Here is a 26,036-nt window from a genome sequence, read left to right on the forward strand (position 1 = left end):
TCCTACCCTCTCTCTGTCCTGCTTGTCTTTGCGCCTAGCCCAGACCAGCGCGAGGATCCAGAGGAAGAAGAGAACCATCAGCGTGCCGTACACAGAGGCGTTGGTGATGTCGAACTTGGAGAAGACAGTGCTGAAGTCTATGGTATTGGGGGCCACGAAGAAGGAGCTGGCGAACGCTACCCCGAGTGGATTGCTGCACGTGCACACTGTCGCTTCGGGGCTGGAGTCCGCTGAGACCTGATAATCACACACAGAGGAGATGATAATCATTGGCAAATGATGGAGAGTGCTAGTGATAAGATCGAAGAAGACGTTAGCACTCAAAATATAGACAACAACGTTTAGTGAGCGCTCTGCGGAACCAATCTCCTGGCGCCTTAGAAAATAACAAGCATTGACAATGAACAAGTCCTCTCTTTATTCCGAGCACGTACCGAAACGACAGTGGTATCTCACGTAATTACATCATCTAAATTCAGGGTCCAAGATTCGTGAAATAGACTTCGCGAATTTGACTTCGCCCAAGTAATTTGAGGCTTCTCAGACATGTACTGACCGTACACGAGCTTGTATCCCAGGTCTCAGTGTCTTCGTTCCACACTCTACACGCGTCACTGAACGATGAGAACCCGTAGTCCCGTGTGTCGTTCGTTTCGAGCTCTGCACGCAGAAGACACGTTGACGGTAACCATGGTATCTCAAGCAAACACAAACATGTTCATATTTTCAAATCAAACAAGGAGGGACGAGCTAAAGTCATAAGAAAAGAGCGGCGATCGCGTCAAGTATTTTGCGAACCAGGTTTATCTCAATAACACACCGGGTTTTCTTGTGCGCCGTAAGTCACATATAATGTACATAACGACAACACCAACAGAGCACAGGCAAATCACAGGCACTTGACACGAGGTGGGCGCACGGGACCTGTGTGTTTGGTGAGCTCGCAGGTCCCCTTACCCAGTGCACCACGTGACCATCCAGTGCACCACGTGACCACCTGGTGCACCTCGTGACCCCGATCCCAGAGTTATGTGCACGTGACGCAGATGAACACTAACCTGGCAGCTGGAATCCAACGAAGACGATGCCAGGAGACAGAGAGCCCTGGGGGACGAAGAAATGGTACGTTGCACCGACGGTGGCGCTGGCTGTCAAGCAAAATAAAAAGTCATTAATGATGTACAGACTAAAAAAAATCTCCCAATGTTAAAAGTGATATTTTGTTGTATTGTGGAATTGTATCCGCTGTGAAAAGCTATCAGAAGAAATTGAATTTTAAGACATTGAATTGTCAGCATGAATCAGTGGATAGTAGAGTGTGGTCAGTGATAAAAAAAGGAAATCATGTTGTGAAGAAGGTGTTTGTGCAGTCTAACGATATTCCATCCGCGGTTTCAAAATGGAATAGCACCAGTAAAAGTAATATGAATTGGAAATTAATTTTCTTGAAACCCTTTCAAAGTACTGTTGATGTCAGTTTAAGGTGGTTTCAGCTGCGACTCCTACACCGGATTCTACCTTGTAATAAATATTTATATTTATGTAAAATTAAAAATTCAACGCTCTGCACATTTTGCGGGTATCATGAAGAGACAATGTTTCACTTATTTTGGGAATGTATGATTGTTAAAACCTTCTGGATTAAATTGAATAATGTATTGCACAAAGAATGTTTACATTGTGAACATTTGACTTTTTCAAAAGGATTGATAATATTTGGAAATGATGATAATGTGAACACTGATAATGTTTTAGATTTGATTATTCTTTTAGGAAAATATTATATTTATAAATGTAAACTTCAGGGCTCAGTTCCGCTTTTGAATGTTTTTTTGAAAATATTAAAACAAAGATATTACATTGAAAAGAAATTGAATCTTATCAGGAATAGAAATGTTGAATTTTTGTCAGAGTGGTTACCCTATGCGAATATATGTTAGGTTATTGACCAAGGCGAAGTGTCCATTTCAGCTTAACTTTTTGTACAGTTTAAAATTGTAGGTTTTTATAAGATTTTAGGCAAGAGTGTGTGTGTATGTCTTATGTCTGTCTGCTTCACTTATCCTCTTACCTGTCTGTCACCCTGTTACCCCCCTCTCTCTCTCTCTCTCTCTCTCTCTCTCTCTCTCTCTCTCTCTCTTTTTTATCAGTATTGTCGGTATGTTACATGTCCGTCTGTCGGTTAGGTCCTAATGTTGTATGTCTTGTATACTTGCCATTTACATATTTATTATACATGTTGAAGGATGAATGAAGATACATTGTAGACGGATGCATGTTATGGATTAAAAGCCCCACGATGATGTGCTTGGCAAATACAAAAAAAAAACAAAAAACAAAAAAAAATCTCAGTAGCAATCTGTTAAAAGCACAGTCCTTAGCCCTAAAAAAAAAAGCTTACTATTTTCTTGCTTTCTGTGCAGTACGAGGAAAACAAATGTATGAATTAAATTCGTAGACTAGCTACCATTAGCATCCGGTAAGAAATCAATTCATTAAAAAAAAAAAAAAAAAAAAAAAGGCCCATTCTCTACAAAAAGCAGGCAGGCTGTTGATTTTTGGTACGTGTCTTAGCGGAGGGTCTCATGTTAAAAGCCTGGTCAGATCTTACACGGGAAGGACCGTGCTTTTAAATAAATTAAAAAAATTCAACCAGGCTCAGACATAATAATAATAATAATGATAATAATAATAATAATAATAATAATAAAACATTCTTTTATAGCGCTGTTCACCGCCGAATGGCAGTCTCATGGCGCTTTACATTAGACGTTCAAATTTAACATTTTACATACAAAGTTTTCTCGTAAGAAATAACATACAAACAATTCATAGACAACGACCACTTATAGTTATATCAAATAATCTAGAATGTTTTGCTTTTTTAAACGATGAAAAAAAAAAACCCACGTAAGATAAGTGAATGTGAATGAAGAATGGTCGAAAATAAGGGAAATGGGTTTACAAGTAACAAAACTACCAAACCAAAGGACTTCTTTGATCTTCACATCTCTGACTCAAATCTAGACAGGTATTGTTTAACACATGACTACATGCATGAAACTGTTTACTGCTTCACAAGAAATATAATGTGTCCAACTTTTCAAACAAAAAAGGGTGTACCGGGTGAGTTTAAAATCGAGAAAATCCTAGGTAAAATGGAAGAATCTCATATCTTAAGGCTCAAATTAAAATTCTATTTGTGAATAAATTCATGGTTTGCGTTCAGTGTCTATTCATATTTTTGTGTTTATAATCAGACGGACACAACGTACCACATACATCTTCCTCCGAATGTTTCAGACTCTTTCCTTCTTACGTTCAAAAGACCCATTACTGTTCTTTAACAAAAATGAGATAATATGATAAAAGAGAAATTGCATTCGTACGATCGGCTGCTCTGCGTCGTCGGCTCAGCAATGGCTCCCCCTCTGTTCGGACATCGTACCTGATTGACATAAAGAAAATAGTGTTATTACTTATTTTAGGTACGTGTGTAATTTGGAAGATGGCTTTTTCTCATGTAAAGGCCTGGCCGGATCTGAGACAGTGAGTCGTTTAAACGGGCAAAACTGTGCCTTTAAACGGGCAAAACTGTGCCTTTAAACGGGCAAAACTGTGCCTTTAAACACACGAGTCATTTTCTTGGAAAGATACAAGAAAATAGTGTTATTACTTATTTTAGATATGTGTGTAATTTGGAAGATGGCTTTTTCTCATGTAAAGGCCTGGCCGGATTTGAGACAGTGAGTCGTTTAAACGGGCAAAACAGTGCCTTTAAACGGGCAAAACTGTGCCTTTAAACACACAAGTCATTTTCTTGGAAAGATACACGCCTCTTTCCCTCTGCACCTCCTGATGTGTTAAGTGTCAAGACATTAGTATTATGAAAAGCCCCACCGTTATGCGCTTGACAAACGCCTAAAATAAAGAAAGAAAGAAAGAAAGAAAGGAAGGAAGGAAAAAAAGAAAGAAAGAAAGAAAGAAAGGAAGAAAGAAAGGAAAAAAAAGAAAGAAAGAAAACGATACAAATGAACCTGCTGCTGGTGGGAGGTCTTCCAGTCCGGAAGTAGGCCACCACCTGACTCAGGTCGCTAGGCAACTGGAAGCGCGTCACCACCGCCGAGGACCCGGATCTCAACGTCATGCGATGATACAGCCACCCTTCTGGCCCTTCTCGCGTGTCGTTAGAAGAGTAGGTTTCCATGACAGGGACAGGGGTCTTGTCCCCTCTCTTGAGGCTCATGGTCAGCATGCGGATCTTCTTCGGGGCTCCGTCCTTGTCTTTCATGTCCACCTTGACCACCGGAGAGGTCACCTCGTACGATGACCCGTCCCCGGACCAAGAAAAGGGGTTCTTGTCGTACACGCTAGCCTGGGAGAAATAATGCATTGCAATCAGGCATTGCGTCGGGTCTTAACAGACGATGCTCAGTGTTAGCTTTGTGTGTTTTTTGGTATGCGCTGAGGGACTGTTGTTTTCCCAGAAGGTGAGGCAAGATGTAAACATATCGACAGCTTCATAATGAAGATTGAGCTCAGACATGCTCGTTTTCGAAGAGAAATTCATCATCTTGAGCGGTCACTGCATTTTGGCATCTCCACTTACATTCGAGGAATAAAACTACTCCACGGCACACCCAACACACGCAGCTATAAAAACAAATCAACGACGATGCAACATCAAGAACGAAACACCAACCTTAATGTCCAATGCAGCATTCGGGTCAGGGTCGCTCCCATCCTCATTAGCGGAGTCCACCTTGAGGGCCAGAGAGCCTGCGGTCACCGTGGTGTTGGCCATGGTCTTACTGGTCATTTTGCCCACGGCCATAGCAATGTCCTTGCGCTTGACCTCCTTCTCGGGCTGACCCAGCACCACGCCACTCAGCAGTGCCTCCATCATGGTGTCCATCGCTTTGGTCAGCTTGGGCACAGCTTCGCGGCTCTGCACATCGCAAAGACCAAAATATGGTTCTTTTATCATCTGAAACAGTACCTCCATAATGGCGTCCATCGCTTTGGTCAGCTTGGGCACAGCCTCGTGGCTCTGCACATCGCAAAGACCAAAAAGCGTACATGGTACATGTAGTTGTATCATATGACACAGTGGTTTACGGCTCTGGACAACGCAAAGATTACAATGATATCGTAATGTTATAATCTGTACCGTTATACAGATACGCTGAGTGTAAACAGTGTTATGCGGCTCTGGACTGCGCAAACATTACAATGTATGCATGGTAATGTTATAATCTGTACCGTTTTACAGATATGATGAATGTAAACAATGTTGCTCTGGACTGCGCAAACATTACAATGTAGGGACTGGGTGGCCGAGTGGTAACGCACTTGCGCTCGGAAGCGAGAGGTTGCGTGTTCGACCCTGGGTCAGGCCGCAATTTTCTCCCCCCTTTCCTAACCTAGGTGGTGGGTTCAAGTGCTAGTCTTTCGGATGAGACGAAAAACCGAGGTCCCTTCGTGTACACTACATTGGGGTGTGCACGTTAAAGATCCCACGATTGACAAAAGGGTCTTTCCTGGCAAAATTGTATAGGCATAGATAAAATGTCCACCAAATACCCGTTTGACTTGGAATAAAGGCCGTGAAAGGTGAATGCTCGCCTAATAGGCTACTGAGCTTTACTGGCCGATGTGAATGCGTTATATATTGTGTGTAAAAAATGTCTGTTTGTCTGTCTGTCTGTAAAAAATTCCATTTCAAACGGCAGAAATTAATATGTAAGCGCCTAGGACTATATCTAGATTAGGCGCATAAAAATGATCACAATAATAATAATAATAATAATGTATGGTAATGTTATAACCTGTACCGTCTCACAGATATGGTAAGTGTAAACAGAGATGCTGAGCTGTGGAAAACACAAGAAAACAAACATTATTCTCTTCTTTATTTTGTAATCATCCTTGTGAGGATGAAAGTCGCTTGTTTATTTCCATGCTGGTTCTTCTCTCGGGTGCTAGGAGATTGGTTCCGCATAACTCTCACTTAATCTTTTGCATACATGTTGACATGCATTTAGAGCGCTTACTTCCCTTTATTTCTCAGATCTCTCCTCCTTACCGTGTTCATCTTACGCCGGTCCTTGACGGCATCTTGGAGCTTGAGCCGACTGACCATGAAGATGGAGTCATCTTCACCAACGTCCGAGGAGTTGAACAGCAGGTTGGCCCCGATGGACAGGTCGTAGGAGGGCACAGTGGCCGCCACCACCTTGTCTATCATGGCCGCCAGACCTGGACAGGGGTCAGTTTGGATATTACAGTGCATGGGGGACAACATGTAAGGTAACCCAAATAAAACACAACAGCAGCAGCAGCAGCATCAGTAACAACAACAACAACAACAACAACAACATGAGCAACAGCAACAGCAACAACAACAACAGCAGCAACAACAACAACAACAACAACAACAACAACAACAACAACAACAACAACAACAACAACAACAACAACAACAACAGCAACAGCAAAACGAATAACACGAATAACAATAACGACAACAAAAAAGGAAACAACAACAAGAAGAGAAGCCTTTCTAACCGTGTATGTAGTCTTGTTGTTATACATGAATATGTATAGGTTACAACACGAGTGGTTTTTTATATGGCTTGTATTTCAGTCAAGACCCAGCGGATGAATATCATCGGGAGACACGAGCCTCTGGCGAGTGGCTCTCGATTGATATTCCCGCTGGGTCTTGACTGAAATACAAGCCATATAAAAAACCACGAGTGTTGTAATCTGTATATCCCATTTTACCATCAAACACAAAGTGTAGACTACTAGCGGCACTGTTGCGATCTGTGCAGTGTAAAACAGTGTTGGCAGCGAGACTTAGCCCTTTTGCAACCTTAAACTAAGTGACCGTCGCTGAAAAAATAAAACGAATGAGTGCATCGATAAGTACGCGGTAACACTACTTTCAGACCATTTAAAAGCTTTAAGTAAAGGTTCATAAGTTGCAAGAAAGTAATGAAGTCGAATAGAAATTAATTTAGTTGAAGCGCACAATTCTTTTGTTTTGCGTTTCAGGTCGGCAGAACGGGCAAAACGGGTTTGGGACCCATTTGGCTTACTCGATTCAGAATCGATTCCACGTTGTTTTTCTCGAACGTGTGTAATTAGGCTTATTGACAGGGAAGCAAATTTTAGGGAACAAATATGTAGGTTTAGATTTAACCATTTGCTCCCTATTTGAAATGTATCTACGTGATAAACTGTTTTGCGAGTGTGTTTGCATGGATGAACTTAAACTGGTATGGGTGTGAGGAAAACGCGACCGACACGTCTGTCACCGCCGATTGATTGCATTTTGAAGGAATATGACTGGATTACGGAAAAATACACACATGTTAAGTTCTTGGATACCTTCATCGCCAATGTGGACTTACTGCAGAGCCAGGCAAAAGAGTAGACTTGCTCGCAAAACACGTGAAACAGCCAATATTTGATAGCGAAGCCCAACCGTGCCAGGTAAGGACGGTCTGACAGATTCTCAAAAGTCGTCTGCTAACGATGCAAGGGAGCGTACTCGTGTTTTTGTTTTGGTTCGCTAGCATCTGGTTATCTTGTAAGTTGAATGTTCGTTTTTTTCGACCTGCATTGCTTTCATAATGAAAGAAACGTTTGCTTATTGCATCTCATACATCAGATCAGTTCTGAGATTCATTTTTGCGTGCAACTGATATGGTTTTCTGAGCCGTGCAATACGATTTTGGAACTTCATACAAATGTGTCACATTGTTCGACGCGAGGTCAAAGGTCGGGAGGAAGGTAGTTCTTTGCCCAAATCGGAATCTGCACTATCATATATTTTTTGGAGTCCATGATGTATTTATTGAGCTATAAAAATACAACATATATACCCATACTGAAGTAACAGAGACAAAGAAGGGAGGTCATGGGATATATCTTTATATTCAATTAATCATGTAGCTACCAAACGAACTCCAAAACGCCTTCATTCGATGACGATCATTTAATCTCGAAGCAACGTGTCGTCCTCTTCCTGCCACAGACTGACAGACAGACAGACAGACAGACAGACAGACAGACAGGCGCACGCACGCACGCACGCAAGCACGCACGCTCTAACACACGCACATACACGTACACGTACACGTACACATACACATACATATACTTAGAGGCAAAAGAAACGCAAATGCTGCAGTGAAAATGGGTTACCCATGAATTTTGATGTCGAGTTAATTCTTTCGGGTTAACAATATCAAGGAAACGAATTGACCGATACAAAAACCATACGGAAAAGTGTATTGGGATGAGAGCATGACGTGCCATGTTCCACTGAACACTGTTTGAAGACTGTTGAAAGTCAACAGTGTGTTGCTCCTCCCTGGGCGTTGATGACTGCGACGCACCTCCGGTACATGGAGAGGACGAGGTCATTGATTTGCTGCTGAGGGACCTGAGCCCACAACTGGGACACGGCAGCACGCAGTTCTGCTGCTGTGCGGGGTCTCCGGGCAAGGGCATTAATCCTTCTTTGCATGATGTCCCAAAAGTGTTCGATTGGGTTGAGATCCGGAGATCGAGCAGGATGAGGCAGAAGGTTCACGTTGTTGTGACGCAGGAAGTCCTGGGTAGCACGTGCAGTATGGGGACGGGCATTGTCTTGCTGAAACAGGCAGTACCGGTACCTCTGGAAAAATGGAACCACATAGGGACGCAGGACTTGATTGGTGTAGCGATCTGCATTGACACCATTCCCACGACCTTGGCCGACGTTCTGAAAGACGACAGGCACCACTCGCTGATTGACACCAATGGCGGCCCATATCATGACGCTGGCGCCTCCCCATCGATCATGCTGCAGGATGTTATTGTTAGCAAACCGCTTTTCATGTCTTCGCCAGATCCGGACACGCCCGGTTCCAGGCAAAAGCGCTTCTCGTGCGAAAAAGAACCCTCCGCACCTAACCCTAACCCCGCAGTCCCGATGGCGCCAGTGGGCATGCTGCTGGGCCCAGGCCAGACGATCCAGGCGATGCTGAGCTGTCAAGACAGGACGTTGAGCAGGACGCCGATTTACCAGGTTCTACCCACCAAGGCGTCGGCGTACAGTTCTGGCACTGACGGGTTGTCCATGTACCCCGATTGTGTTACGGGCTGTGTTGGCGGCAGTTTCGAATGGATCTCGCTGGTGTTGATGGACAAGATGGCGATCTTGTCGGGCTGTTGTTACCCGGGGTCTGCCACGTCTTGGTAAGTCGCAGGTACTGTTAGTGGCATGAAAACGTTCCTGCAGGCGATAAACCGTAGTGACATTTACTCCAAATGCCCTAGCAACTTGCTCAACTGATTGTCCGGCATCAAGTCTTCCAATCGCCTGTTAGCGCTTCTCTGGTGATAGTCTCGGCATCGCGCCTGTGTCGCAGAAATGAATGTTGTAACAGTTTTGTGAGTACGGTACAGCTTTGCCTGAACACTCTGAACACGAAAAGCTGCTTTTTCACATTTTGTACGTGCTGAAAGTTGTCCCCATGATCCCCGTCAACAAGACCTCGCGTGTGACCCAGATAACAGCAAACACAGTTCTGACAAGATAAGACCGCTAAAACAACACGTGCAGAACATGGTAGTATCATGCTTTTCTTTTTGTTTCAAGTCCATAAAGGTTTAATTAACGCATCCTTTATTTGCGTTTCTTTTGCCTCCGAGTTTATATACAGACACACACACACATCCACACACACACACACACACACACACACACACACACACACACACACACACACACACACACACACACACACACACACAGAGGTGGTTATAAGGGTACCTTGGCATTTGTGTGCAGAATTTGTGTGTAAAAGTCGCACACAACTACCTAAGGTCGGACCCAAACTTCTACAAAGTCACACACAAACACCAATAGTTAGTACATTGGGCAAGAGTTCACACCCAAATGCCAACGGTTCCCACCCAAACTACTAACAATTATACAAGGGCAGGTAACTCGTGTTTTCTTACTGTCAGTAGCAAGACATACTATATCATGAGTTATCTCTCTTGGAAATTATAATGAATTTATTCAAGTACACTGCTTAGTCCATAATGACCGTTTTTAAACTGCCACAACTTTTTTATTTTTCATCGGAACAAGATTGTTCTTATATCAAATTATTCAGAAGAGTATGTAGATTACATCTATGCAATTTAAATACAATAATTACAATATTTAAAGAGAATTATACTTAAAAGGGACTGAAAATTAGTTCAGTATTTTGGGCAGCCCTCTCAGCAAAGGCAAACTCGCAACTTTGGAGTGCACCAGACCCAACCTAGTAAACATTAATTTTTTTGAGAATATTTTTGAGGGGGGAGCAGACTGGAGAACCCGGAGTAAAGCCCCGAAATGTGGCCTGAGTCGAAACAGAAGTTGTATTATTATCTCTCTTTCTTTCCCTTAGTGGGGACAAGAAGCGAAGTCTGTTAGCGCATTGCGCTGGTTCGAATCCCGGATTGGGGAGGCAATATTGGTTGCTCCATAACAGAAAACGGGTCCCTGGTGTCAATAAATTGTGACCAGCCGCCCCAAATACGCTCAGATTCGAGTGGGCGCTCCAAATTGTGCATTTCCCTCTCTGTATCTCTCTCCATCTCTTTGTGTATCTGTTTGAATGAAAATGAAATTTGGCTATTTATACCGGCCGCGCTTTATCTTATCATACCAAAGCAATTACCTCAAAGCGCCATGGTCTACAACCAAATACCTAATTTGATATAAGAACAATATTGTTCCTATGCAAAATAAAGAAGTTGTGGCAGTTTAAATACGGTCATAATGGACTAAGCAGTGTACGGCGACCTTCTTGGCGCAGTGGTAGCGCCTTGGACTTGTATTCATACGGTTGCATGTTCGAACCCTGGTCGCCGCAAATTAATTTGGCCACGTGCTCTACCATCTTACATTGTTTAGTATGTATGATAGTTATTTGAGAGCTTAGAGTTAGAAAAAGTCCCCTAAGATCCTATAATTAGAGCTGGGGTTTATAGTCTCTTTAATAAATTCATTATAATTTCCAAGAGAGATAACTCAGGATATAGTATGTCTTACCTGCCCTTGTATAATTGTTAGTAGTTTGGGTGCGACCTGATAGGTATTTGTGTGTGAACTCTTGCCCAGTGTCCTAACTATTGGTGTTTGTGTGTGACTTTGTAGTAGTATGGGACCGACCTTAGGTAGGTGTGTCCTAACTATTGGTGTTTGTGTGTGACTTTGTAGTAGTTTGGGTCTGACTTTAGGTAGTTGTGTCCTAACTATTGGTGTTTGTGTGTGACTTTGTAGTAGTTTGGGTCCGACCTTAGGTAGTTGTGTCCTAACTATTGGTGTTTGTGTGTGACTTTGTAGTAGTTTGGGTCCGACCTTAGGTAGTTGTGTGGGATTTTTACACATTCTATATTTATTACTCATTAGGTCACGATCAGGTCACTAACATTCGTGTGATTTTGGTCATGATGTGACCCAAAGTGGTTGGCGGGACCCCAAAAAACAATAAATTTGATTTGACTAACATTCGCAGCTTTGGTCAGGTTAAAAAGAGACCTGCCTGCGCCAGTGTGTTGCATAACCCACTGTGGACCGAAGTCAAGGACTGGGTGGCCGAGTGGTAACGCACTTGCGCTCGGAAGCGAGAGGTTGCGAGTTCGACCCTGGGTCAGGGCGTTAACAATGTTCTCCCCCCTTTCCTAACCTAGGTGGTGGGTTCAAGTGCTAGTCCTTTCGGGTGAGACGAAAAACCGAGTTCCCTTCGTGTACACTACATTGGGGTGTGCACGTTAAAGATCCCACGATTGACAAAAGGGTCTTTCCTGGCAAAATTGTATAGGCATAGATAAAAATGTCCACCAAAATACCCGTGTGACTTGGAATAATAGGCCGTGAAAAGTAGGATATGCGCCGAAATGGCTGCGATCTGCTAGCCGATGTGAATGCGTGATGTATTGTGTAAAAAAAATTCCATCTCACATGGCATAAATAAATCCCTGCGCCTTGAATATGTGCGCGATATAAATTGCATAAACAATTTTTTTTTAAATATAAACAAAATCCCTGCGCTTAGAACTGTACCCACGGAATACGCGCGATATTACCCAATATTGACGGACTGTGTGATGATATCTTCTGCTATGGTCTGTTTTGACAGTGATATCAAAATCGAGACCGGAGGTCGAAGATATCATCACACAGTCTGTCAATGTTAGATATATTGCTAATTCTTTGGACATTTTGTATTTACTTGCCTAGGGCGGGGATATAGCTCAGTTGGTAGCGCGCTGGATTTGTATTCAGTTGGCCGCTGTCAGCGTGAGTTCGATCCCAGGTTCGGCGGAAATTTATTTCAGAGTCAACTTTGTGTGCAGACTCTCTTCGGTGTCCGAACCCTCCCCCCGTGTACACTACATTGGGTGTGCACGTTAAAGATCCCACGATTGACAAAAGGGTCTTTCCTGGCAAAATTGCTTAGGCACAGTTAATAATTGTCTACCTATACCCGTGTGACTTGGAATAATAGGCCGTGAAAGGTAAATATGCGCCGAAATGGCTGCAATTACTGGCCGTATAAAATTTCATCTCACACGGCATCACTGCAGAGCGCCTAGAACTGTACCCACGGAATATGCGCGATATAAGCGTCATTGATTGATTGATTGATTAAAGAAATTACAAAAGTATTTGTCTCAGTTTTGGCTGTTCCATATCCCTCCCTCTGATTATTATTTCTTTTTGTTCTCTCTTTTCTTGTACTTTGATTGATTGATTGATTGACTTTTCAGTATTTCAAAATGGCTTTTCTTTCAAAAAGTCTTTAGTCACTTGATCAACTAAATTCTGGGATCATTACATTTTCATATATACACAAAGAAAAAAGCCAAGCACCCCCCGAATGAATTTGTGATAATAATTGAGTCAAATTTGTTTTACCATTTTTTTTCTTCGTAATGACATACATGGGTTTCCATAATAAGGTTGGGAAGTTCACGCGTCAAGATTGTGTCGCCACTGCCTGTGAGAAGCACGTGCAGCATGCAACCCATGAATGTTAAAAAAGGCAGTATGCTCACGCTGCAAATTTCTGTATTTAACACTGGGCGACGACAATTTGCAAACATTCTCTGTGAACATGGCGAGAAGACGATTATCAGAGGCGATCCGATGGCAGATTATAGGAATGCATGCTACAGGAGCATCCTTCAAAGCGATTGGTCGTCAACTTGGCTACCACTACACAGTCATCAGCCGTTTGGTACGCAAACATCGTCAGACTGGTGCTGTGAAGGACCGTCCACAGTCAGGGCGACCCCGTGTGACGTCAGAACGTGAAGATCGAGCTTTTCTCCGAATAATTCGGCGTGAGCCATTTTCAACGAGTACCGTCCTGAAACGAGCATGGCTTCCAAATCGACATCTGTCAACCAGGACCGTACGAAACCGCTTGAAAGCTGCAGGAATGGCAGCCCGAAGAGTCATTAAGCGTCCCCGACTGACAGATGACCACAAGAGAAGACGCTTGGCATGGTGTCTGGCACGGCAAAGATGGAACCTGAGAACGTGGAGGAGGATCCACTGGTCGGACGAAAGCAGATTCCTTCTCCATGTCACTGACGGCCGACTGAGGGTATGGAGGCACAGGAACACGGCCTATACACCCAGGAACATCAGACAAACTGTTCCATTCGGTGGCGGGTCAGTCATGGTTTGGGGTTGCATTTCCCATGACTGCAAGCTAGACCTTGTCACCGTACGTGGCAACCTCACGGGTGATCAGTATATGCGACATGTCCTGGAACCTGTTGTCGTTACTCATTTTGACAACCACCCACTTGCCACAAGACCCGTGTACATGGATGATAACGCCAGGCCTCATCGATCCAGGGCAGTAGTGGACTACCTCCAGAACAACGCTGTAACAACACTCCCATGGCCGGCAATGAGTCCAGATCTTAATCCGCTGGAGCATGTTTGGGACATCCTGGGGCGTCGTATACAAGCTCTGCAGCCTCCTGTGCAGACATTACGTGAATTGGAGGCAGCTTTGCATCGTGAGTGGTTGCAAGTGACCCGTGAACAGATCCGACGTTTGACTGGAGGGATGAGACGCAGGGTTGACGCCGTCATCCGGGCACGCGGGGGTTTCACTCGATATTGAACTTTTGAATCGCGTATGCCATCTGAGCACTCTCAATTACATTTTTTTCATGACACATTTACCTAAACCTGTCTTTTTCAGCTTGCAGCTCCACACTTATCAGGGGTACTGTTTTAGGGTTAAAACGTCACTTTTTGGCAAGGTACCAAATCACGATTAAAACCAATCAAAACTGGAGTTTTCTTGTGTGATGTTATTTCCAAAGAGTTGCTCTTGTCGATAACATTTGTCAAACCGAGCTCCTGAACTTACTGTTTCCATACCAGAACTTTAAAAATCAGTCATTGCGAAATTGAAGGGGGGTGCTTGGCTTTTTTCTTTGTGTATATATTTGTTTGTTTTTAAATTTAGGTGTTTTTGCTTTTGAAGTGGGGAAGCAATAAAGGAAATGTCGTCGATATCACTTTTGCACTGAGCTCAGTTTTGCCCAATTGACCAATGGAAATCCACGTAACATATGAAATAGCAATATCAATCAATCAATCAATCAATGACGCTTATATCGCGCATATTCCGTGGGTACAGTTCTAGGCGCTCTGCAGTAATGCCGTGTGAGATGAAATTTTATACGGCCAGTAATTGCAGCCATTTCGGCGCATATTTACCTTTCACGGCCTATTATTCCAAGTCACACGGGTATAGGTAGACAATTATTAACCGGCTGTGCCTAAGCAATTTTGCCAGGAAAGACCCTTTTGTCAATCGTGGGATCTTTAACGTGCACACCCAATGTAGTGTACACGGGGGGTGGGGGGGGGGGGGGGTTGGACACCGAAGAGAGTCTGCACACAAAGTTGACTCTGAAATAAATTTCCGCCGAACCTGGGATCGAACTCACGCTAACAGCGGCCAACTGAATACAAATCCAGCGCGCTACCAACTGAGCTATATCCCCGCCCCAATATAGGCCTCATATTGATTGATTGATTGATGTGACCGAGACACGGCGCCGGCAGCGTAGGTCACGATCAGGTCACTAACATTCGTAACCTTGGTTAGGTGAAAAAGAGGCCTGTCTGCACCTTTGTGTTGCATAACCCGCCGTGGACCGAAAAGGTAATGTGACCGACCACCAGCGCCAGCAGTATAGGTCACGATCAGGTCAGGTGGACTGCATCACTGGATGTAATTTATAACTGCTTCTGAAATATGCTCCCAGAAAATAAGGATCAGTACTTTGAAGCTCCATATCTCTGAAACTACAAATAATGAAATTGTTTAACTGGCTATATAATTATGCTCGGAAAGGCCATTCTTCTACTTTTTCTTTTTCTGCGTTCTCCCCGTACCTAGGAGAAAAACGCGTATGTGACCGCTTTTAAGTTCCCACCACATTGGGGGTCACATTCCGTCTTCGGGGAGGATGAGTACTTTGGTACGTGTGTTTGTGTAGCCGGCATTCACCCGTCAATATTTTAATAGCATCATGCTTTAACCCATTTCTTTCTAGGGAGATTTTTTCTAAGGGCTTACAAAAATAAGATATTTTATTATCAGATCAGCTTGTAAAGGAGATACTATTAAAACAAAACAAAAAGAAGTCGAATGCGTGGTGACAACTGCCGCTCCGACTGAGGGGGGATTTACTAAAAAGAAAGGAAGGGGGGGGGGGGGGGGGAGGTGTTCGGGAAGAGGTCGAGGGCAAAGGGATACAGAGCCGATACGATTACGATGTTGAGGGGGGGGGGGGGGGGGCAGCAAATATGTGCATGCACGTGGTGGTCAGTAACATTTTTCACACAACTTGCCGTTTGCTTTTAATCCTACTTACATATGTTCATTTCTCTTGTGTTATTTTATTTCTGTCAGAAGAAAAGGGATGAATGAAAGACATGACCGGCTGGATAAAATATATCTGAGTGAAACGTTACTTCTTCAAGAGTCCGTCTTTGATTTCTTTTTTCTCTTATTTTTAACAATTTAGATTGATTTTATTTATGTCAATTTCTCGCGAAAACATTGTTTTCAATGCTGACTGGTGCGTGGTGTCTTGGTGCGTGGTTCGAACATGACTGTGGTGTCCAGCTCAAGTCGTGTCTTCCGCGTGTGATGTTTGAAGTGGGCCTATTTGGACGAAGCTAAGTAGATGGGGAGTACGAACATCAGCAGATTCCACGATTTTATGATCCTACCGGGGATAAGAGACAGAGACTGTCAAGTGCTCTTACATGAACCAGTCTGTCCGATCGAGTCAAGGTGTGATTTTTGCGTTCTACTTACACGCCTGTATTCTCAGCTCACAACTCCTCGCAAAACATCTCAAAGAAAAGTGACATTGCATGAGTCGGAAAGATAATAGGAAAGATTTAGACCTCAGAATAGGGTCAATTAGAGACGATAAACCAAAGCACAAAGAATACTACACAGCATTACGTGGTTTTTTTGCACGCGATCTGTTTCTCGTAAGGCACGCAATAAGGACGCCTGTTAACCCGTGATTTGTAAAAATTTAAACAAAAAATGTAATTCTTTTTTCATGTCTTTCTTGTCCCATCGCTGAGAAATTCGGATCGCTTCCTCCCAGTGGAAAGCTAGCAAGCGATGGGACAAGAAATACATACACAAAAATATATATAATAGATCCCTTGACTTTGGGGTAGCACGACTAGGTTGCTGCTAGCTTTCCACTGGGAGGAAGTGACCCTAATTTCCCAGCGATGGGACAATCTATAAATGAAAAACAAATCTGAAAAAAAATCTAATAGATCCCTTGACTTTCGGGGTAGCGCGACTCTGTAGTTGCTGCTAGCTTTCCATTGGGAGGAAGCGACCCGAATTTCCCAGCAATGGAACAATCTAGTAATGAAAAAAAATAATCTAATATATCCCTTGACTTGGGGATAGTGCGACTCTGTTGCTGCTAGCTTTCCATTGGGTGGAAGCGACCCGACTTTCGCAGCGTTCGGGCAATCTAGTAATGAAAAAAAAAATCAAAAAAAATCCAATAGATCCCTTGACTTAAGGGTAGCGCGACTCTGTTGCTGCTAGCTTTTTATTGGGAAGAAGCGACCCGAATCTTCCAGCGATGAGACAATCTAGAAATCTAATAGATCCCTTGACTTGGGATGTTAAGCTACTGGGATTGGGGCGAAATGGGATAACGGCGATCCGGGATTGCGCCAAAATGGGATGTGGAGCTAATGGTACATGACATGGTGGTAAAATGACACTTGGCCTGAGAAATGTCGCCAAAATGCGATGGGGGCGAATTGGGATAACGGCGAAACGGGACTAATAGATCCCTTGACTTTGGGGTAGTGCGACTCTGTCACTGCTAGCTTTCCACTGGGAGGAAGCGACCGGAATTTCCCAATGATGGGACATCCTAGTAATGAAGAAAAAAACCAATCTTAAAATTAACAGAGTCGCAATACCCCTAAAGTCAAGGGGTTTCGTTTTTGTCCCTTGACTTTGAGGATGACAAGAAAATATCGGGCGCAAAAACGTGATTTGTAAAAACATTTTTACAAATAGCGAGGCGCGCCCCGCGATTTGTAAAAATGTTTTTACAACTGGCGGGGCGCGCTCCGTGATTTGTAATTATTTTTTTTTACATTTTTACAAATCACGGGTTAACAACGGCTTATTGCTACACAAAGCATCTAGTGGGCAACGAATTCTGATTTTTTAAAGTTTTTTTGTGTGAGTAAGAATATTTTTTATGTGCACCCCAACCCCCTCCCCAAAGTTGATTTGGTACGATGAAAAGATAAGAAAATCTTCCAAGCCATTTGGTCGTTTCAATGACGTAAACTAGTTATAATTTAAAAAAAAACTAAAACCCATGTGCCTACTTTTTTATGACGTGTAGAATAGACCTCCGAACCGCATATCTACACTATGTTGTATTCCAACCATCCCCTAACTTAATAGGTCTGGCACTGACAAACATATCTGACTGCCCAACCGACCATCGCGTGCGATCCAGAGCAACTGAATAATAGTGACTATCCACAATAGAACAATTTAATTCCAACCAAAATGGTACGGAACAGTTTCCTATCTATATGCGTTGGAAGGCGTCTGCATTTAGAGTAATGTTTGTCCCGGGCTAAAGTATTTTAATGTATATTCAGAACTCATTCTCGTCATATGGACATAATACAGTTAACTTGTTTTAGTTTGCCAAGTTGTACCTTGTATTCATATAAATTAACAATCCTTGTGTAAAAGAACAAACGGGTGTAGCTCGGTTGGTTTGACAGGAACACGGCGACAATAAACATTTCCAGCTGACGACGGTGGTCAACTCAACCGGACCAATGATGTGTGACCTATGAAGTAGGATCCTTTACAGTGAATTGCAATTGTTGTGTCTGCTGCTCTCTCATCATGTACTTGAAAGCCCTTTACATCAGTCTTTCATGACAAACCTTGCTTTAACAATTGCCTCTTGAAAAAGCACTGATTTCAATTAGTAACATAGTGACAGCTTAGGGTAACCTTCGCCTACATTCTCTTGCTAAGTGTGTACAGAGAGGAAGAGAGAGAGAGAGAGAGAGAGAGAGAGAGAGAGAGAGAGAGAGAGAGAGAGAGAGAGAGAGAGAGTGAGAGAGACTTAGACTTAGACTTAGAACATTTTATTGACATAAATGGTAAACATTTTAAGCCAAGGGCCTAATCTTACAACGTGCCCTTTACATTCACACTAACACATCCGCACGCATATAACCAACATAATATAATGAAATCATATAGGCATAACATGTAAATGTACAGTAAATAGGCATAAGCACCACGGCCACACGAAACACACAGTCTAATAAATATACGAAGTAAAACAATATGAATACTATATGCTATTAATATGTAATATGATGTGAATATAATTATATAGTAATATTAATATAGTATACATTAGACAGAACTGTAAGATTCACATAATTATGTCACCGTGGGTGTGTACTTACAGAGAACAGTTTAGATGTTTTTTTAAGGAAGATTTAAAGATATTTACAGATTTGCTAGTTTTAACATTCGAAGGAAGAGAGTTGCACCTTGACGGCCCAGCAAAGGAGAGAGAGAGAGAGAGAGAGAGAGAGAGAGAGAGAGAGAGAGAGAGAGAGAGAGAGCTCAGAACTCAGAACTTTATTACATAAGGATAAAGGTTTTAGGCTTAGCCTAATCTTCCAACCTGTCCTTGGAACATACTACAGAGAATAATTGTAAACGAAAGCAAAGACTGCGCACATACACACACACACACACACACACACACACACACACACACACACACCCTCGTATACACACACACGCACACACAAGCTCACACACACTTACACACACACACACACACACACACACACACACACACGCACACACACACACACATGCACACATATACACACACACATGCTCGCGCGCGCGAGCGTGCGCTCGCTTACCTACACACATGCACATGCTATCATTTCATACCTAAAAGGAGCAGTATCTAATCAAAGTATTAAAGGTCAACCACATTGCTCGGTCAAAAAAATTCTGCTGAGAGAACATTACTAAATAGTACCAGATGCAAAATATTGGCAAGCAAAGTCCTTTGGTTTAATAGATATCGATCAATGAAAGTGGGTTTTCATACCTGCAATTAAGGGTAAGGGAAGTAAGAATCTAAAACGCAGCCATGGCTGATCTCCCCTCGCAGTGACGTCAGCAGCTGTATTGGCATGGCAGACCATGAAGAAAACAGTGAAACAAGCAGCGTTTCTTCACTGGAACTATCGTGCTACAGTAGTGATTTTGAGGTTTTGAATGAACACGATCTTCAACCATACCAGTTTGAACCTGAGCTGTCCGATGCTGAGGTTGAGGAAACACCCGACAGAGACGATTTTAGCGAGTCTCTCGATCGTTTGATGTCCACCAACTGGTAAGAAACTACCACTGATTCAGTGATTGTGAGACTCTTCCTCGTATATATTCCTATTATAGAATCGATTCTGGTAGAGCTTGTTTTGCAGTCAGTAATTTGTAAAGTTTGTGCGATGTCTTCTTTTACCCTTGATGCAATTCATGCATGCCAGAAAGTGATGCGCATTCCTGATTATAATTTTAGTCAAAACATCATCCTACTGAGTAGTCAGTATGCCCACTCAATCATTGCTAGTAGCAGTCCCCAAAACTAAAACTAGCCAAATCAGTACACGTATGAATATACCAATGTTCCAATGGAATAACAATTTATTATGGTTTTGTCTAGACATAATGGTCACTACCATTGGTTGTGAATTTGTCCATTTCAGTTGTTTTACTGCCTTAGTAGATCAATTTTTTTGTGTGAGTTTGTAGACTGCAGAGAATTTGAACTAAACTTGTATCAAATTTTGTGTGTGCAGGTGTCAGTGCGCAAACTGTGCAGGCATGGGCTCAATCCGAGAATGCCGCTGTTGTCAAGAAATTCCAGAAATGGAATCACTGACAGTAAGCACAGGGGTGGGCTGCATCACTGACCACCCTGGCTTCAGATCAGTGTGCTTGGACCACTATGTCTTGGAGACATGCTATCACTGGTACAACCAGCAGTATGGGAGGGCTATACAGGATGCTAATGAGTAAGTTATTTTTTTTTTAGAATTGTAATCATGATACTATAAATAGGTTTATGTCATAGATGTGCAAAAACAAATAACAATAAAATAAAAAAATGAAAATTAATTGTCAGATATTCATTTTTATTTCAAGACAATTCATTTATTCGCATGTGCTAATTCTGAGCAAAGCAATATGGGGAATGTTTTCAAGTATCCTGATTGTACACTTTGTGTACTGTGGACTGGGTGGCCGAGTGGTAACGCACTTGCGCTCGGAAGCGAGAGGTTGCGAGTTCGACCCTGGGTCAGGGCGTTAGCAATTTTCTCCCCCCTTTCCTAACCTAGGTGGTGGGTGCTAGTCTTTCGGATGAGACGAAACGCCGAGGTCCCTTCGTGTACACTACATTGGGGTGTGCACGTTAAAGATCCCACCATTGACAAAAGGGTCTTGTGTGTGGCGCACGTTATATGTCTTTCGGATGAGATGAAAAACCGAGGTCCCTTTGTGTACACTACATTGGGGTGTGCACGTTAAAGATCCCACGATTGACAAAAGGGTCTTTCCTGGCAAAATTGTATCGGCATAGATAAAAATGTCCACCAAAATACCCGTGTGACTTGGAATAATAGGCCGTGAAAAGTAGGATATGCGCCGAAATGGCTGCGATCTGCTGGCCGATGTGAATGCGTGATGTATTGTGTACAAAAAATTCCATCTCACACGGCATAAATAAATCCCTGCGCCTTGAATATGTGCGCGATATAAATTGCATAAATTTTTTTTTTTAAAATCCCTGCGCTTAGAACTGTACCCACGGAATACGCGCGATATAAGCCTCATATTGATTGATTGATTGATACTGTCATTAATACTGTATGCTTGTTTTTCTTTCCAGGCAGTATCGGTATGTAGCTTACCGCATGCTTGTGCGGTGGGTCTGGAAATGGCTGGGAGAGACATCAGGGTCACCTTACCAGCTTGTGCGGTTGCAAGAATTAGAGAACAGTTTCCTAGTGCAGATGGGCAGTACGTGGGTTATAGGGACCCACGACCTCCCGATCACAGGGCGGACGCCTTACCACTAGGCCACCGTGCCGGTTTGTCTTATTAGTGCAGTAGACGAATTCTGGCATTGTAGAGTGACATACTGTGTCCGGTCAGCAAGATACGATTTAAAGAAGTCACAGACCGAATCGTTTCTCAAATAATAGTGAGCGAGAGAGAGAGAGAGAGAGAGAGAGAGAGAGAGAGAGAGAGAGAGAGAGAGAGAGAGAGAGAGAGAGACGGACGGAATGACGGGCGGGCGGGCAGGCTTACAGACAGACAGATAGACAGACAGTCAGTCAGACAGACAGACAGACAGACATACAGACAGACAGGAAAAGAGAGAGAAAGAGAGAGACACATACACACATACAGACGGACGGACGCGCAGACAGACAGACAGACAGGCAGACAGACAGACAGACAGACAGACAGACAGACAGACAGACATATTGAATGACTGACTGAGAAGTGGCGGACGATGACAGAAACATAGACATATTTATACGGTGATATCAACACCATCATGGGTTGACTAACTCTGTAAGTATGCTTTGGTACAGATCTGGAAGAACATTTTATGAAAACAGTACCACTGGTACGCGTGATTATTGACACGTAGTGTTTTCGGTAACCGCTCTTTTCATTTTTGGTGCGTCGATGTATTTTCTCATTCATATTCGAGCATAATCATGTTCTCGGCTTTCAGTGTCAGTGAGTACTAAACGCAGGGGAGACCTAATTGGGTAATACTGTCATGTATTTTAAATTTCAACAATATCGGGAAGATTTAAGTCGGGAAAGTCGGGGGGGGGGGGGGGGTGTCAGAGAGATGATGACTATCAGAGACTTGCCAATTCAAGGATTTCATCCAAAATGTTGTCTAATCTTATCAAGCTGAGCTAAGTTATGTGAACACACAAACAAACCTTTAAGAAAGATTCACTCAAGCATAACATTCGATAAAAACATAAAACAACATGACATGCCAATAATCAAATACTAGATCATTAACATGGTAACCACAGGGTAATCAAAATCTATCACTTAACCTTATAAATTGTTTTGAGCGTTCCAGCGCCGTTAGTTTTCTGAAATGAATCAATCAATCAATATGAGGCTTATATAGCTATTCTGATGAACACGTGGGGGAATTCGGGGGCTGTGGTCTCTTCCGATCATCAAAGCATAATGCTACGGAAGTCGGCCATTTTTCTCAATATCCAAAAGCATATTGTCGATAACAAAGACGCATGGTTCCGGTTTACCCATCTGTACCACGGCGATGTTTCTATCGACAACAGCATACACTGACAACTTAAAAAGCTGTTTCAACAACTGTGTTGTGAAATCGAATGCACTTGGAGTCAGTTTTTCTTCCAAAGTCAGAAAGCGTGTAGCGGTGTGCATGCCTGCGCGAACATGATGCGCGTAAGAAGTTTGTTTGCTATCAAAACCTGAGATCAACGCATCGACGCAAAAACTGTCATTTTGTAAGTTTGGAACAACAAATCAAGGTCATAACAGCTATATAATCGCTATTGTGTTTTCAGCGTAGCAATAGGGTCCGATATTTAGACTCGAACAAGTATAATGCGACTCGTCTTCGACTCGTCGGCATTATACTTGTCTCGTCTAAATATCGGACCCTATTGCTACGCTGAAAACACAATAGGTGTTAATATCGCGCGTATTCCGTGGGTACAGTTCTAAGCGCAGGTTTTTTTTTATGCAATTTATATCGCGCACATATTCAAGGCGCAGGGATTTATTTATGCCGTGTGAGATGGAATTTGTTTTACACAATACATCACGCATTCACATCGGCCAGCAGATCGCAGCCATTTCGGCGCATATCATACTTTTCACGGCCTATTATTCCAAGTCACACGGGTATTTTGGTGGACATTTTTTTTTATCTATGCCTGTACAATTTTGCCAGAAAAGACCCTTTTGTCAATGGTGGGATCTTTAATGTGCACTCCCCAATGTAGTGTACACAAAGGGACCTCGGGTTTTCGTCTCATCCGAAAGACTAGCACTTGAACCCACCACCTAGGTTAGGAAAGGGGGGAGAAAATTGCTAACGCCCTGACCCAGGGTCGAACTCGCAACCTCTCGCTTCCGAGCGCAAGTGCGTTACCACTCGGCCACCCAGAAATGTATTGGTCCATGTTAGGCAGTGGTCCATATAAGGCAATCTTCGCTGACGACGGTACGGACATGTTTTTAGCGACCAAACTTTATTTGTTGCTCACCGGATGCTTCGTGTAGCTATAAGCCACCGGGGCGTCCTTATTGTGTGCCTTTACGAGAAACAGACCACGTGCAAAAAATACTCGTAATGCTGTGTTGTAGTATTCTTTGTGCTTTGGTTTATCGTATCTAATTAAAAGGACCCTATTCTGAGGTCTCAATTCTTTCCCACGATCTTCCCGACTCATGCGATGTCACTTTTCCTTTGAGAGTTTTTGCCACCATTTGGCGAGGAGTTGTGAGCTGAGAATACAAGCGTGTAGCCTAATTAAGTAGCACGCGAAAATCACACCTTGACTCGATCGGACGGACTGGTTCTTGTAAGAGCACTTGACAGTCTCTGCCTCGTACTCTCCATCTACTTAGCTTCGTCCAAATAGGCCCACTTCAAACATCACACGCGGAATTTAAAGCTAAGACAAATAACTTGAGCTGGACACCACATGTGGTACCACGCACTAAGACATTGCCAGCATTGAAAAAAATGTTTTCGCGAGAAATTCATGTAAATAAAATCAAGTTGAATTGTTAAAAAAAGAAGAAGACAAAATCGAAGTCGGACTCTGAAAGGAATAACGTTTCACTCAGACATGTTTTATCCAGCCCGTCACGTCTTCATGCATGAAAAGCGATTTTCTTCTGACAGAAAAAAACCCCACAGAAAATAATACAAGGACAAGATGAACACATGTGAATAGGATTAAAAGCAAACGGCAAGTCGTGTGACGATTGTTACTGACCACCACGTGCATGCAAATATTTGCTGTCCCCCCTCCCCTCAACATCGTAATCGTATCGGCTCTGTCCCTTTTGCCCTCCACTTCTCCCCGGACCACCCCCCTTCCCCCCCCCCCCCTCTCTCTCTCATCTCCTTCCTTTTCAGTAAATAGCAGTTGTCGCCACGCATCCGACTTTTTTTGTAAGTATCTCCTTTGCAAAGCTGATCTGATAATAAAAATATCTTATTTTTGTAAGCAAACGACTAAATCGCCTCAAACCATATTATTGACAGTGCATAGAGAATAGGTAGCAAAAAGCAGGCATGGGAATTGCTCTCGGTTCCGCTAATTTGAGAGGTTAAGAAATTAAATGTCAGAGGAAAGAAAAAAAAATGTCTGAGGAAAAAAGTCAAAATTTAAACATGTGCAAGTGCGTTTTACATGTTCAATCGCTCAAGCGTCTTTGAACAGAATAGTTCTGAATGCGGAAATGAGTATTGACTGAAGCTTGTATGGGTGAGCCAAGTACATGTAGTTGATTGTAATATTGACTTTCGACCAATTTCCACAGGATTTGATCTACATTACTCGTCATAAAAAAACTACATGCACACATTTAGCTGTAGATCTTTGTGATGCGGCCAGTTATATTAAAACAAGATATATTGCCAGAAAGGTAATTTCTTTACCGTATGAAATAAAGAGTTTTATTTTTTTTATGAATTAGTGTTTATGCCGGAGACCTAGGACACCACCCAAATTTAAATTCGCACGTGGTGGTCAGTAACATTTGTCACCCAACTTGCCGTTTGCTTTTAATCCTATTTACATGTGTTCATTTTCCTTGTGTTATTTTTTTTCTGTCAGAAGAAAATGGATGAATGAAAGACATGACCGGTTGGTACTTCTTCAAGAGTCCGTCTTTAATTTATTTTTCTCTTTTTTTTAACAATTCAAATTGATTTTATTTATGTCAATTTCTCGCGAAAACATTGTTTTCAATGCTGACTGGTGCGAGGTGTCTTGGTGCGTGGTTCGCACGTGTGGTGTCCAGCTCAAGTCGTGTCTTCCGCGTGTGATGTTTGAAGTGGGCCTATTTGGACGAAGCTAAGTAGATGGGGAGTACGAACATCAGCAGATTCCACGATTTTATGATCCTACCGGGGATAAGAGACAGAGACTGTCAAGTGCTCTTACATGAACCAGTCTGTCCGATCGAGTCAGGTGTGATTTTTGCGTTCTACTACACGCCTGTATTCTCAGCTCACAACTCCTCGCAAACATCTCA

The 26,036-nt window shown here is 42.9% G+C and overlaps 3 protein-coding genes across 3 annotated transcripts in view; 1 reads left to right on the forward strand and 2 right to left on the reverse strand.

Moving 5' to 3' along the window:
• LOC138960947 (polycystin-1-like protein 2) overlaps positions 1 to 6,247 on the reverse strand; it is a 36,867-nt gene extending 30,620 nt beyond the window's left edge. Inside the window, exons 1-8 of the mRNA XM_070332577.1 lie at positions 6,086 to 6,247; positions 5,000 to 5,050; positions 4,703 to 4,948; positions 4,038 to 4,375; positions 3,390 to 3,448; positions 1,059 to 1,148; positions 557 to 660; positions 7 to 237 (exon numbers count right to left, since the gene is read on the reverse strand). Coding sequence (XP_070188678.1) covers positions 7 to 237; positions 557 to 660; positions 1,059 to 1,148; positions 3,390 to 3,448; positions 4,038 to 4,375; positions 4,703 to 4,948; positions 5,000 to 5,050; positions 6,086 to 6,247 — 1,281 coding nt within the window. The remainder of the gene's footprint in view (positions 1 to 6; positions 238 to 556; positions 661 to 1,058; positions 1,149 to 3,389; positions 3,449 to 4,037; positions 4,376 to 4,702; positions 4,949 to 4,999; positions 5,051 to 6,085) is intronic.
• Positions 1 to 26,036, reverse strand: part of LOC138962728 (ganglioside GM2 activator-like) — a 431,559-nt gene that overhangs the window by 40,831 nt on the left and 364,692 nt on the right. The gene's annotated exons all lie outside the window — the stretch shown is intronic.
• LOC138962719 (uncharacterized) lies at positions 19,532 to 21,922 on the forward strand. Its single transcript, XM_070334647.1, has 3 exons — positions 19,532 to 20,067; positions 20,534 to 20,749; positions 21,625 to 21,922. Exons 1-3 carry the CDS (start codon positions 19,865 to 19,867, stop codon positions 21,812 to 21,814), a joined length of 609 nt encoding a protein of 202 aa, XP_070190748.1. The 5' UTR covers positions 19,532 to 19,864; the 3' UTR covers positions 21,815 to 21,922.

This window comes from Littorina saxatilis, linkage group LG3 (assembly GCF_037325665.1).
Source record: "Littorina saxatilis isolate snail1 linkage group LG3, US_GU_Lsax_2.0, whole genome shotgun sequence".
Classification (NCBI taxonomy): Eukaryota; Metazoa; Mollusca; class Gastropoda; order Littorinimorpha; family Littorinidae; genus Littorina; species Littorina saxatilis.

Excerpts from the sequence above, each read along its gene's own strand:
- LOC138962719 (XM_070334647.1), top strand. The coding sequence starts at position 19,865 with ATGGCAGACCATGAAGAAAACAGTGAAACAAGCAGCGTTTCTTCACTG. Across the intron at positions 20,068-20,533 it reads CGTTTGATGTCCACCAACTG|GTGTCAGTGCGCAAACTGTG; the intron begins GTAAGAAACTAC and ends TTGTGTGTGCAG. Across the intron at positions 20,750-21,624 it reads GCTATACAGGATGCTAATGA|GCAGTATCGGTATGTAGCTT; the intron begins GTAAGTTATTTT and ends TTTTCTTTCCAG.